The 14,736-nt window shown below is 41.7% G+C and overlaps 1 protein-coding gene across 1 annotated transcript in view; it reads right to left on the minus strand.

Annotated features, from left to right (window-relative positions):
• Positions 1-11,659: 11,659 nt before the first annotated feature.
• Positions 11,660-14,736, minus strand: part of TMC2 (transmembrane channel like 2) — an 83,190-nt gene continuing 80,113 nt past the window's right edge. Inside the window, exon 19 of the mRNA XM_067013694.1 lies at positions 11,660-11,874. Coding sequence (XP_066869795.1) covers positions 11,660-11,874 — 215 coding nt within the window. The remainder of the gene's footprint in view (positions 11,875-14,736) is intronic.

The raw sequence follows: 14,736 nt of genomic DNA on the forward strand, positions 1-14,736 counted from the left end.
CACTCGGGCGACTATTTTGAAATTACTTTTGCTTTAATAATTAATATTAGAGTTATAAATCCAAAACCTGGTTACCCCAAAGTGGTATATATGCTGGTAAATTTAAAAATAAGTCATCTTAAGGGGATTTTTTTATGACTTAAATTCCCACAGCTAACGTGCATTTATAATTTTAAGGTATTTTCTTCTTAAGCAATTCAGTTATTTGACAAGATCCAAGTACTGGGCTCACTTAAAAAAAAATTATTTATTTTATCTATTTATTTTTGGCTGCGTTGGGTTTTTGTTGCTGTGCACGGGCTTTCTCTAGTTGCAGCGAGCGGGGGCTACTCTGCGGTGCATAGGCTTCTCATTGCGGTGGCTTCTCTTGTTGTGGAGCATGGGCTCTAGGCGTGCAGGCTTCAGTAGTTGTGGCGCAAGGGCTCAGTAGTTGTGGCTCACGGGCTCTAGAGCACCGGCTCAGTAGTTGTGGCGCATGGGCTTAGTTGCTCCGCAGCATGTGGGATCTTCCTGGGCCAGGGATTGAACCTGTGTCCCCTGCATTGGCAGGTAGATTATTAACCACTGCGTCACCAGGGAAGTCCCTGAGCTCACTCTTAAAATCTGATGAACTTTAATTAATCTTTAATCTTAAAATCTCGGGCTTCTCTGGTGGCGCAGTGGTTAAGAATCTGCCTGCCGATGCAGGGGACACGGGTTCGTGCCCTGGTCCGGGAAGATCCCACATGCCGCGGAGCGGCTGGGCCCTTGAGCCATGGCCGCTGAGCCTGTGCGTCCGGAACCTGTGCTCCGCAACGGGAGAGGCCACAACAGTGAGAGGCCCGCGTACAGCAAAAAAAAAAAAAAATCTTAAAATCTCATAGTCTCAATATTGCTTGCAAATGTGCTTGAATTTTGTTACATGTATCCACTTACAGTCATGAGTCTGAATCAGTCACTCCATCTCACATTTTAAAATGGAATTGCAAAATTAATCTATTACATCAGAATACTAAATTATCTTAAACATTATAATTACCAAATTAAATAGAAGTTTCCAAAATGTAATGGAAGGGCTTCCCTGGTGGCTCAGTAGCATCCAGTATAGATTTGAATTGGAGAATTTTTTATGTTTTCTGCATCATCTGTAGTTGTGATCTTTTTTTATCCTTAATATTTATTTTTACTTTCTTTTCATCAGTCTTGTCAGAAAGTTTTTAATATTATATACCATTTCAAACAATGAACTTTGATTTTGTTGATTCTATTGTCTGTTTATTTTCTTTTAAATTAGTTTTTGCTCTTATATTTATTATTTCCTTTCTTCTACTTGTTTGGCTTTATTTTGCTGTTCTCTGTTTCATTTCTTAATATGAATGTTGGTTCATTGGTTTAAACTTTTCTCCTTCAATATGCATTTCCCTCTAAGTACTTCTTTAGCTGTATTCTGCAAATTTTGGTGTGCAATACTTTCATTATAATTCAATTCCAAATTTATTCTAGTTTCCATTATGATAGCTTCTGTGACCCACACATTGTTTAGATGGGTGTTAAAGGTTGGAGTCTGCCTTGCTTTCCATTTCTGCTTTCTAAGCATTATTTCCTCCTCTTTCTCTTAGAAAAACCCCAGCCACCCATCACTGCCTGGTAGCATCCAGTTTTGCACTGGAAAGGACACTACTTACTTACTTTTTGGATGAGGAGGCAAGATGCTATTGATCAAAACAGTTTTGAGGTGCCACAAGCTGTTGCATTTCCTCACCTCAGATTTACTATTCTGATTGCATTATTCCAGCTTCTGTCAATGTCAGCCTAGTTCTTTAAGTGCCAGTGTGGCCCTGACAGCTGGCATCATTTTATGTGTGTGAGGCCCAGGGGACTCATTTTAGTCTGCCAGCACCTCACAGACAGGAAGATTGAACTGGTGGGGGTGGTGGGAGGGTGAGCAGAGAAATGAGCCCAAAGCTGCATCTATTCACCTTCTCAGAACCCAAACTAAGCAATGTAATTCAGCTGTTTTTTTTTGGGCCCCTGAGAACATAGTTAAGTTTTGAGCTAGCGGGCACCTTGGAGACCATATTATCTAACATCTTCTTTTGTGGATGAGGAATTAGCTGTAACTGTTAATGTTCAAGAAGCTACAGAATCAATTTTTCCATTCACTAAAAAAAAAAAAAAAAAAGAGGGGGGGGCTTCCCTGGTGGTCCAGTGGCTAAGACTCCACACTCCCAATGCAGGGTGCCCTGGTTTGATCACTGGTCAGGGAACTAGATCCCACATAATGCGCCTAGGAGTTTGCATGCCGCAGCTGAGGATCCCACATACCACAGCTGAGGGTCCCGCATACTGCAACTAAAAGATCCCACATGCCACAAGTAAGATCCTGCACACAGCAACAGAGATCTGCGTGCCGCAACTAAAACCCGACGCAGACAAATAAATAAATAAATACTAAAAAAAAAGTGAGTGTGAAGGTACTGTAAGTGTACTTTAAAAAAAAAAGGTTTTGTGTGCCTATTGCATGCCAAGTATCTTTCTAGGTGCTGGGGGTACAGTAGTAAACAAAACCAAGTACCTAAAAAAAAATCTTAAAAACCCAAAAACCAAGTCCCTGCCACTGTGGAGTTTACACCCTAGGGGAGACACAAAATCAAGTAAATACATACTACATCAGATTTTGGTACGTGTTAAGGAATGTTGCATTGTTTTATAGAGGCCATTGGTGAAGAGGCAACATTTTGAGTAGAGATCTTAAGGGGATAAACCATGCAGAGATGTGGGAGGATAATAAAAGCGGTAGTAGTACTAACCCATGACCTCTTCCTTCAGAGACTTCACGGAAGACTTCATCTTCAAGTGCTAAGATGTAGCACCGTGGGAGGCAGACCAGGGTTCCTGAGGAAGATTTCAGGGTCAGGAGGGAATTTAGGTATTCACAGAAGAATGTGTAGGTCATTTAGAGATGGAGGGTGGAAAGAGAGTGGAGGCAAGAGGTGTAAGATCCATCCTGGTCAGTAGTTGGACAAAAGACTAAAGGATCTAGCATGTAAGATCCAGGATGTAAGAAGCCGTGAATGAAGGCCAGGATGAGTGGCTTGGGTCTGATGAGACTCTTACTCTCCATAAAGCAGTGTTTGATTGGAGATTAGTTTGGAGGTGATGTACAAGACAGATTTCTCACCAAGTTCCAGCTGAGAAAATGTCCTGCACTGGCAGCAGGTCTGAAGCGTGCTCCAGGCTCAGCTTTAAAAAGCCATGTGGGTCTTTCTTTTCTCTGTGTTCACCCATTGGGAAGGATAATACACTATAGCATCTCTTTCTCTTTTATTTTGCCCAGCCTTTGGCTCACTGTGTTATTTTGGTATAAATTAACCCAGAGTTTTTACTCTGGGCAACTCTAATGGGGACCTATGGAAATGAATTCGCTATTTAAATTCCAGGGACCAGGGAGAGTTTCAGGAAAGGACATTGCATGAAACAACCACAGGATGGCGGCCCTTCACCCTCATTTCGTGAATTTTTCACATCAAATTTCAAAGGCTTCTAGCAATTCCTAGGCCAAAGAAACCCTGCAACATTCTTTGGTAATGAGTTACACATGTATGCAACATTTCTTCACAAAGACTCAGAAGAATGGGAAGCCTTCGAGGACGATCATTTAGGAGTACAGGGTAAAAGTTTTGATCAGTCAATGCTGCTTGTGTTCATAACCTGAGCCTGAGGATGTTTGATCTTATCCAGGCCTGTGATAATATCTGTTATTTATGGAGCACTTAGCCTAATGCTTGGCACTTAGTCTTACATGTGTCTGCTTGTTGAATCTTCACAACAGAGTTTGGAAGTTGGGTTTATATGGTTCATTCTCCAGACACAGTCAGTGATAGAGAGATCTGTATGATCTACATACCTCATCTGCCTGACTATGATCCTGGGCCTTTCTTTACATTTTCCAAACTAATACTGCATTGAAGAATCACTTATGTGGCACAATACTACAGAGAGCTGTCTTTAATAGAAATCTTCAGCACTCAACCAATCCCAATTTACAGAATTGGATGGCACTCACACACCTGGTGATTTTGCCCTTGAAGATTGAATTTCAGTTTTTGTCCCCTAGGAACCAAAAAGGATAAAGTCCATATGCACCTGTCCTTAGGTTTTAAAGGTATCCCTTGGAATCAGCACATGAGATTTAAAAATATTCATCTGATGATCTTTGTCTGCTGTCTGGAGTGTTTAGTCCATTTGCATTTATTTTGATTCCTGATATATTCTGATTTATTTCTAGCATCTTATATGCTTTGTATTTTTTGTGCTGTTTTTGTTTCTTTGCTCCTCCCTCCCCCTCTTTTTCTTGGAGGCACTAGTAACCTAGCATCACTTTATTTTTTTAGTAGCTAATGTTCTTTATTCTTTTTCTTTTTTTTAATTAAAATTTTTATTGAAGTGTAGTTGATTTACAATGTTGTGTTAGTTTCAGGTGTACAGCGAAGTGATTCAGTTATGTATATATACATGTATCTATTCTTTTTCAAATTCTTTTCCCATTTAGGTTGCTACATAATATTGAGCAGAGTTTCTTGTGCAATACAGTAGGTCTTGTTGTTTATCCATTTTAAATATAGCACTGTGTACATGTCAATCCCAAACTTCTTAACTATCCCTCCCACCTACCCTTTTCCCCTGGCAACCATAAGTTTGTTCTCTAGGTCTGTGAGTCTGTTTCTGTTTTGTAAATAAATATCTAGGAAGATATTGAATACAGTTCCCTGTGCTATACAGTAGATCCTTGTTGTTTATCTATTTTATATATAGTAATGTGTATCTGTTCATTGCAAACTCCTAATTCATCCCCCCCTTCCCCTTTGGTAACCATAAGTTTGTTTTCTATGTCTGTGAATCTATTTTTGTTTTGTAAATAAGATGATTTGTATCATTTTTTAAAGATTTCTCACATAAGTGGTATCATATGATACTTGCCTTTCTCTGTCTGTCTTAGTGTAATAATCTCTAGGTCCATCCATGTTGCTGCAAATGCCATTATTTCATTCTTTTTTATGGTTGAGTAATATTCCATTGTGTGTATATTTATATATATATATATTCCACGTCTTCTTTATCCATTTATCTGTTGATGGACACTTAGGTTGCTTCCATGTCTTGGCGACTGAAAATAGTACTGCTATGAACATTAGGGTGCATGTACCTTTTAGAATTAGAGTTTTTGTCTTTTCCAAATATTTGCCCAGGAGTGGGATTACTGATTCATATGGTAACTCTATTTTCAGTTTTTTTAAGGAAACTCCATACTATTCTCCATAGTGGCTGCACCAATTTACATTCCCACAAATAGTTTAGGAGGGTTCCCTTTTCTCCATACCCTCTCCAGCATTTATTATTTTTAGACTTTTTGATGATGGCCATTCTGACAGGTGTGAGGTGATACCTCATAATTTTGATTTGCATTTCTCTAGTAATTAGTGAAGTTTAGCATCTTTTCATGTGCCTGTTGGTCATCTGTATGTCTTCTTTGCAGAAATATCTATTTAGGTCTTCTGCCCATTTTTTGATTGGTTGTTTTTTTGATATTGAGCTGTATGAACGTTTATGTAATTTGGAAATTAATCCCTTGTTGTCTGCATTGTTTGCAAATGTTTTCTCCCATTCCATAAGTTGTCTTTTCATTTTGTTTATGGCTTCCTCTGCTGTGCAAAAGCTTTTAAGTTTAATTTAGTCCCATTTGTTTATTTCTGCTTTTGTTTACATTACTCTAGGAGATGAATCCAAAAAACTATTGCTGTGACTTATGTCGAAGAGTGTTCTGCCTATGTTTTTCTCTAGGAGTTTTATAGTATCTGGTCTTATATATAGGTCTTTAATCCATTTTAAGTTTATATTTGTGTATGGTGTTAGGAAGTGTTCTACTTTCATCCTTTTACATGTAGCTGTCCAGTTTTCCCAGCACCACTTATTGAAGAGAATGTCTTCTCTCCATTGTATATTCTTGTCATCTTTATCATAGATTAATTGACCATAAGAGTGTGGGTTTATTTCTGGGCTTTCTATCCTGTTCCATTGATCTATGTGTCTGTTTTTGTGCCAGTACCGTACTATTTTGATTATTGTAGCTTTGAAGTATAGTCTGAATTCAGGGAGCATGATTTTTCCAGCCCTGTTCTTCTTTCTCAAGATTGTTTTGGCTATTCAGGGTCTTTTGTTTTTTCCATACAAATTAAAAAATGTTTTGTTCTAGTTCTGTGAAAAATGCCACTGGTAATTTGATAGGGACTGCGTTGAATGTGTAGATTGCCTTGGGTAGTATGGTCTTTTTTTTTTTTAACATCTTTATTGGAGTATAACTGTTTTACAATAGTGTGTTAGTTTCTCCTTTACAACAAAGTGAATCAGTTATACATATACATATGTTCCCATATCTCTTCCCTCTTGTGTCACCCTCCCTATCCCACCCCTCTAGGTAGTCACAAAGCACAGAGGTGATCTCCCTGTGCTATGCGGCAGCTTCCCACTAGCTATCTAATTTACATTTGGTAGTGTATATATGTCCATGCCACTCTCTCACTTCGTCACATCTTACCCTTCCCCCTCCCCATATCCTCAAGTCCATGCTCTAGTAGGTCTGTGGTTTATTCCCTTCCTATCACTAATCTCTTCATGACATTTTTTTCTTAGATTCCATATATATGTGTTAGCATACGGTATTTGTTTTTCTCCTTCTGACTTACTTCACTCTGTATGACAGACTCCAGGTCTATCCACCTCATTACAAGTAACTCAGTTTCATTTCTTTTTATGGCTGAGTAATATTCCATTGTATATATGTGCCACATCTTCTTTATCCATTCTTCTGTTCATGGACACTTAGGTTGCTTCCATGTCCTGGCTATCGTAAATAGAGCTGCAATGAACATTTTGGTACATGACTCTTTTTGAATTATGGTTTTCTCAAGGTATATGCCTAGTAGTGGGATTGCAGGGTCGTATGGTAGTTCTATTTGTAGTTTTTTAAGGAACCTCCATAGTGTTCTTCATAGTGGCTGTATCAATTTACATTCCCACCAGCAGTGCAAGAGGGTTCCCTTTTCTCCACACCCTCTCCAGCATTTATTGTTTCTAGAGTTTTTGATGATGGCCAATCTGACCAGTGTGAGATGATATCTCATTGTAGTTTTGATTTGCATTTCTCTAATGATTAATGATGTTGAGCATTCTCTCATGTGTTTGTTGGCAATCTGTATATCTTCTTTGGAGAAATGTCTATTTAGTTCTTCTGCCCATTTTTGGATTGGGTTGTTTGTTTTTTTGTTATTGAGCTGCCTGAGTCGCTTATAAATTTTGGAGATTAATCCTTTGTCAGTTGCTTCATTTGCAAATATTTTCTCCCATTCTGAGGGTTGTCTTTTGGTCTTCTTTATGGTATCCTTTGCTGTGCAAAAGGTTTTAAGTTTCATTAGGTCCCATTTCTTTATTTTTGTTTTTATTTCCATTTCTCTAGGAGATGGGTCAAAAAGGATTTTGCTGTGATTTATGTCATAGAGTGTTCTGCCTATGTTTTCCTCTAAGAGTTTGATAGTGTCTGGCCTTACATTTAGGTCTTGAACCCATTTTGAGTTTATTTTTGTGTGTGGTGTTAGGGAGTATTCTAATTTCATCCTTCTACAGGTAGCTGTCCAGTTTTCCGAGCACCACTTATTGAAGAGGCTGTCTTTTCTCCATTGTATATTCTTGCCTCCTTTATCAAAGATAAGGTGACCATATGTGTGTGGGTTTATCTCTGGGCTTTCTATCCTGTTCCATTGATCTATATTTCTGTTTGTGTGCCAGTACCATACTGTCTTGATTACTGTAGCCTTGTAGTATAGTCTGAAGTCAGGGAGCCTGATTCCTCCAGCTCCATTTTTCATTCTCAAGATTGCTTTGGCTATTCGGGGTCTTTTGTGTTTCCATACAAATTGTGAAATTTTTTGTTCTAGTTCTGTAAAAAATGCCAGTGGTAATTTGATAGGGATAGCATTGAATCTGTAGATTGCTTTGGGTAGTAGAGTCATTTTCACAATGTTGATTCTTCCAATCCAAGAACATGGTATATTTCTCCACCTATTTGTATCATCTTTAATTTCTTTCATCAGTGTCTTATAGTTTTCTGCATACAAGTCTTTTGTCTCCTTAGGTAGGTTTATTCCTAGATATTTTATTCTTTTTGTTGCAGTGGTAAATGGGAGTGTTTTCTTAATTTCACTCTCAGATTTTTCATCATTAGTGTATAAGAATGCCAGAGATTTCTGTGCATTAATTTTGTATCCTGCAACTTTACCAAATTCATTGATTAGCTCTAGTAGTTTTCTGGTGGCATCCTTAGGATTCTCTATGTATAGTATCATGTCATCTGCAAACATTGACAGCTTTACTTCTTCTTTTCCTATTTGGATTCCTTTTATTTCTTTTTTTTTTCTCTGATTGCTGTGGCTAGAACTTCCAAAACTATGTTGAATAAGAGTGGTGAGAGGGCTTCCCTGGTGGCGCAGTGGTTGGGGATCCGCCTGCTGATGCAGGGGACGTGGGTTCGTGCCCCGGTCCGGGAAGAGCCTACATGCCACTGAGCCTGCGCGTCTGGAGCCTGTGCTCCACGACGGGAGAGGCCACAGCAGTGAGAGGCCCGCATACCGGGAAAAAAAAAAAAAAAAAAAAAGAGTGGTGAGAGTGGGCAACCTTGTCTTGTTCCTGATCTTAGTGGAAATGGTTTCAGTTTTTCACCATTGAGAACAATGCTGGCTGTGGGTTTGTCATATATGGCCTTTATTATGTTGAGGAAATTTCCCTCTATGCCTACTTTCTGCAGGGTTTTTATCATAAATGGGTATTGAATTTTGTCAAAAGCTTTCTCTGCATCTATTGTGGTCTTTTTAACAATATTGATTCTTCCAATCCAAGAACACTGTATATCTTTACATTTGTTTGCATAGTCTTTAATTTCTTTCATCAGCGTCTTATAGTTTTCGGAGTACAGGTTTTTTGCTTCTTTAGGTAGGTTTATTCCTAAGTATTTTATTCTTTTTGTTGTGATGGTAAATAACCTAAGATCACTTTAAATTAAATTTTCCATTTGATTTTTTTTTTTTTTTTGAACACACAGCTGGTATGGGGATTTTGATTCTCTGTTTGAGGGCTGCCTTGTGGATATAAATTCTCAAAGGAGACTTTTTGTCCACCACTTTCTGCTGAGGTCAAGAGAGACAAATATCCCTTTTGCTTGGCAGGTTTATTCCTTATTGTCTCTTATACAGCATATGGAACTTTGGTGCCCCAGCTTTGGGTAGGGCTCTACAAACCATATCTGAATTGAGGATCACCAGTGTAGTGGATGCTGTTGGTACCCTGCCCAGGTCCCTTACTGGCTGGTGCAGCACTCCCAGTTTCTGTGAGTGTGTGAGTCATGGGGTGATCAGGTGTCCCCCTTGATCTTCAGCAAAAGTGTGTTCCTACTTACGTGGTTCTGTGTATAATGGAGCTCTTTATGGACATTGAGCATGTATATTATTAGAAACGAAAGGATCAGCCTGTAGAAATAGTGTCTGACAGAAAAATTCAGTGTCTCTTTCATTTCCCTCCAGTAAGACAAATTCACAGACAAACTAAGGTAATATCAGTAAGATACCAGTTATATTCCTATGGATGAATTATTAAATAGACTTTCTAGTTCAAATCATTCTTAGGTGAGCTGAGGATAGAAAGAAAAAGAGGAAAGAAGGAAGGAAGGTAAGGAAAGAGGGAAGGAGGGAAGAGTGTTCTTCATGCTTGATGACCCCTGGATAGGCTGAGTAGTGAAGCTTTAAGATGGAATTAGCTGGAGATCAAACCTGAGAATGCAGAGATGAAAGCACAATTTAGACGGTTTTCTAACGACATGTCCCAGCCGTAAAGCCACACCACATGAACATCCCTCCTCTCTTACCCTTGCCTTCTTTCTCTACCCAACTCCCTAGCTCACCTAGTTTCCTGTTGCACCTGACAGTCGCAGGAGCCACCATTAACGAATCCTCTGATGGATGTCTTTCAAAAAAGCTTTAGCGTTTTCTTGATAGAGATCTGGTAACTATTCGAATTAGGAGATCTCCTGTTAAAATATGTCCAAAAATTCTTCGAGAGATGAAGCCAAATTTCCTTCTCTTTGAGTGTAACCTAGACTTAGTGACTCCATTCTAATGAATAGAAACTGGTGGAATTGATAGTGTAACTTCTTAGAACAGGTTATAAGAGGCATTGTGGCTTCCTCTTTGCTTTCTCTCTGATCACTGGCTCTGGGGGGAAATCAGCTGCTGTGTTGTGAGGACACCCAAGCAGCCCTATGAAGAGGTCCATGTGGGGAGGAATCAAGTCTGTGGATAGCCAGCAAAGAACTGAAGGCTCCTGCCAGCAGCTCTGAGTGAGCCATTTGCAAACGTATCTTCTAGCCCTCTCACATCTTCTGATGACTATAGCCCTGCCTCAGATCTTGACTGCAATATGCAGAACCAGAACTGCCCAGTGAAGCCAATCCCAAGCTCTTGACCCACAGAAACTGTGTGAGATAATAAATGTTTATTGTTTTAAGCTCTTAAGTTTTGGGGATATTTTGTTATACAACAACAGATAACAAATACATTCCTTCACATAAAGTTGTGTGTCATCAGAACAGGATAATTTGTCTGTGTTTGTGGTGCGTATGTAGGGATATTGGTTAACCTTGGAAGCCTGAGGGTAACCACTGGAAGTCCTGGGTTGTTACTGGCACCCTTCTGATACTTGCCCTTGCTGGCAAGGCCTCTTCAGCAGTCTGGCCTCCAGGGCTGATGGCCCCACGAGACTTCTGCACAGAACCAGTATGTGACACACAGCATTGCCGGAGACAAGGCTCTGCACTGCACCCTTTGCAAAACCCCACAAAACCATCTTCCGTGTCCCTTTACAATAAACAATCAAATTCCTTTTAGAATTTCGTGCATGAAAAAGATTTTTATGCCCTGAAAAATATTTTGTTTCCTTCAATTAGATAAGGAGAACCACACTGCTCTCTCTCCTTGCCTTGCTGCCAGGGAGGCTCCAGTGCATTTTTGGTGCTTGATGGCATCAGCTCCCCTCTGGCTAGTTTCTGGGAAATCACCATCTTGCCATTCACCAAGGCTGGACTTCAGTTCATTTACTTTTATTTTCATCGGCTTCCTCAACCTTTTGCTTACACTGACTCACCTCCTTTGGATAGAGGTGGTGATCAGGAATGTGCGACCCTCTGCAACCTCCTCCCAGTTGATGGGTCTGGCAGAAACCTGTCCCAACATGGGCTCCTTGCAAAAAGTCTATGATGGTGGTCATGGTCCTGCCCCCTCTTCCCAAGTCTGGAGCCGAGGGAAACCTCTGTGAGTGCAAGGTCTAGAGCTGCCTGAGCCAAGATACAGGGAAGGGCAGTTAGTGAGGGGAAGGCTCAGCTCTTCTAAAACGTGGATAAAGCCATTGTCCTCCTGTTTTGGTAGCTAACAAGGGCTTGAGACTGAGTAATCAAGGTTCCCACGTTCACTGAGAAGAGGGAGAATGTGCATGTGTGTGAGAAGAGAGAGGAAGAGAGGACGATTTGGGGGGTGCGATGAGCCGGTGGGGGCCCAAAGATCAGTCCCAGGGCCATGCTCCATTAGTCCCAGCTGTCAGTGGGGAGGTCTCTGAGCACTCCTTCCAGAGGCTGACCTCCAAGGACGAGCCTGAGGCTGGGCTTGGCCAGAGTCTTGTCTGTTGCCAGGGAGTGCTGGCAGGCAGGCGACACAGTCCTGCCAGCAGAACTGGAGGCCCTAGAGTCCTGCGCCTTCTGGTCCAGGATCTGGCTTGGGCTAGCAGGGTGATGTGCGGTCCCTGCAAAATGAACAAGACAAGAATGAGGATGTGGGAGATTTCCCTACAGCGTCCTGGTGTGGAATTGGAGCTCTCTCTGGAGCTGCCTTGTGCTGTCATTAGCTTTCAGTCCTATTTAGTGATGTGAGAATGGTTGGATCACCCTCAGGCATCTAGGTGCACCTTGGCTTAGTCTTGGCATAAACAGCTGTGTAGGAGGAGCTGGCTGGAGAACTAGATTTTGAATGCTGGCCTTAGGCTAGACTCTGTGAGCCTGGTTTTCTTGAGAAAAAAATTGGAGCAATAATAACAGCCTCACAGGTGGCTACCAGGGTCAAATATGATGATAGGGTTGTGGAAACTGTTGCTAATCAGATCCATTTCCAGCTCTTTCGCTTACTTGTTTCCCTCCTTCAACTCTGAGTTGGGGGCAATTACTGGCTTGTTCTTCACCAAATCCAGTTACAGGGACATAGAGATAGACTAAGTTTACATGGTAGATGGTATGGCCTGTGGCTGAAGTCCAAGCTTTGATGGGCACCATGTCCATGTGTGAACTCCAGGCTCCTCCCCGTCCCAGCCTGATGCACGTAGAATCACAGGACAGACAGAGCCAGGGTTCCCCACATCACTGTAATGGAGCAGGACCCTATGGGGCCTTCCTGGGACAGGCTTTCCCCCATATCCTCTGCTTTAGCTCTTCTCTTAAATACCTAGATAACAGTATTTGATGCACATTTCCTGAGTTGTTTTATAGATGTGAAAACACCCCACCAAATGGAAGAGGTTAACTACTTCATGACCATGAGCACATAGCCCCAGGCGTCCTGGAGCCTAAGGACTGATAACGTTAACCCCTGTGACACCACCCTGTTCCTTCACCATCAGCCAATCAGAGAACTGTGCATGAGCTGATCACACACCCTATGACCCCCTTCCCTCACCTGGCTTTTTAAAAATGCTTTGTCGAAACCCTCTGGGGAGCTCGGGACTTTTAGGGTATGAGCCACCTGTCTCCTTGCATGACACTGCAATAAACCTTTCTCTGTTCCAAACTCCGACGTTTCAGTTTGTTTGGCCTCACTGTGCATTGGGCATGTTGCAGCAAAAATAGAAATGAGACTTAAATAGAAAAGAGACTTTTCTTTTCTGATAAATGAGGAAAATGAGGAAACAATGAACAGCCTGGGGAAACAGCATAAACAGGCCTGAAAGAGTTAAGCAATTTTGGTTATTCTTTAGCGGTTACTACTAACAAACACTTGTAGCTAGACTTGTCCTTCACAAAGCTAATTACTCTCTGACTCCATAGGAATTGTTCTCTGTACCTGGCATTCTTCTTCCCCTACACTCCCTTGTAGCATTCTGCATTTCAAAAAGAAGGTCACAATAACTTCAGGGACACCAGATCTGGTTGCTGAGCTGCCTGAGGCCCGCTTTGGCTGTAAATTTGCAGAAGAAAAGAAAAACATGCAAGACCTTCATTACTTTGAGCCTTATCACCTACCCCAGGCCAAAAGTCCTGGGATATAAACCTCTCTCTCTATTCCCCAGGGAGTGGGGCACAGTTCTTGAGGCTCTAGCCCCCGGTGTTCCCTCTTTGCCTGGCAAAGAACAAAGCTACTCTTTCTTGTTCCTCCAATACTCTTGTTTCCATATTTCTTTTTTGGCATCAGTGCACAGAGAGTCAATATTTTGGAATCAAATTTTAGGGGCTCGTCCAAGATCTTCTCATGGGCAGGTGGCCCTGCAGGGCCCCTTGGCTTGATCGGAGGCTTGGGGAATCTCTCTCCACACCAGCCTCCTTCAGGAGAGCAGAGGGTTGGGGGATTTTTCTGAGGCCAGATCACCAGGGACTCCCTGCCGCAGGGCCGTGCCCCCATCACACCTGACCGACCTGCCTTCTCGGCTGCAGAACTCTGAGGCTGCGGTGGAGAATGGGGGAGAGGTTGACCTAGAAGCTGCTGAACCTTTTTTTGCCTTGAGGACACCTTCTTTTTCCCTTCCCTGTGCCAGCCCGGACTTCTACTCTGAAAAGAGATTAACTCTTGGAAGAACAGAAAGAGGGTGTTTGGTACGTCGTGACACACCCACCAGCATTTTGGTAAGTCCTCTGGGGTGCACAACCGAGGTCTTTTGGCTTTGTCTGTTTGGGGAACTTCAGCTCCAATTTGGGGAATTCTCCCTGTGAAGGGAAATTCTGTTTGTAAGGTGCCGTTCTGGACAAACGTCACAGGCTTAGCGGGACTTGGAAGTCATGTTTGGGGCATTTCTGCCATTTGGCTTTTTGATATTTGTGCATCTCTTTGCCACTTGTTTTACTTTGAGTGTGACTTTCCACTGACGAGGTTTGGTTTGAGCGTGCAGACATCTGCCTAACTGCTTGAGCTAAAATGGGAAGTGCTTCCTCTAAGGTTACACCCCCACCTGGGAACCCCTTGGGGAAAATTTCAAATGACTGGTCGACCTATAGCTATGATCCAATGACAAAGAAAAATGGCCTGAAAATGGGTATCTTACAATTATATCTTTAATGCCACAGGATGGGAAAATGGACTGAGGTTCCCTTATGTTCAGGACTTTTTGTCCCTTTTATCAGAATCCTGCTCTATGTGACTCCATAATCAAAAGCCTGAGGAATCAAAAAATCTCTCCTAACATTCTAGATGATCCCCTTCTAATTTCTCCCAACTCTCAGAGGGGAACCAAGCTTCCCCCACTCCTGTAAGTTCCCTTACTGTTCCAGATTCTTCTGATCAAACTAAGACCCCACCTCCCCAGAGAAACAATCCCTGCTAGGACGACATTTTATCAGCCAGTCTGCCCCTGTTATTAGGGCCAATTCAAGCACGATTTGGTCTATATTTTAGCCACGAAACTATG

Source organism: Kogia breviceps, chromosome 14 (genome assembly GCF_026419965.1).
Source record: "Kogia breviceps isolate mKogBre1 chromosome 14, mKogBre1 haplotype 1, whole genome shotgun sequence".
Taxonomy (NCBI): domain Eukaryota; kingdom Metazoa; phylum Chordata; class Mammalia; order Artiodactyla; family Physeteridae; genus Kogia; species Kogia breviceps.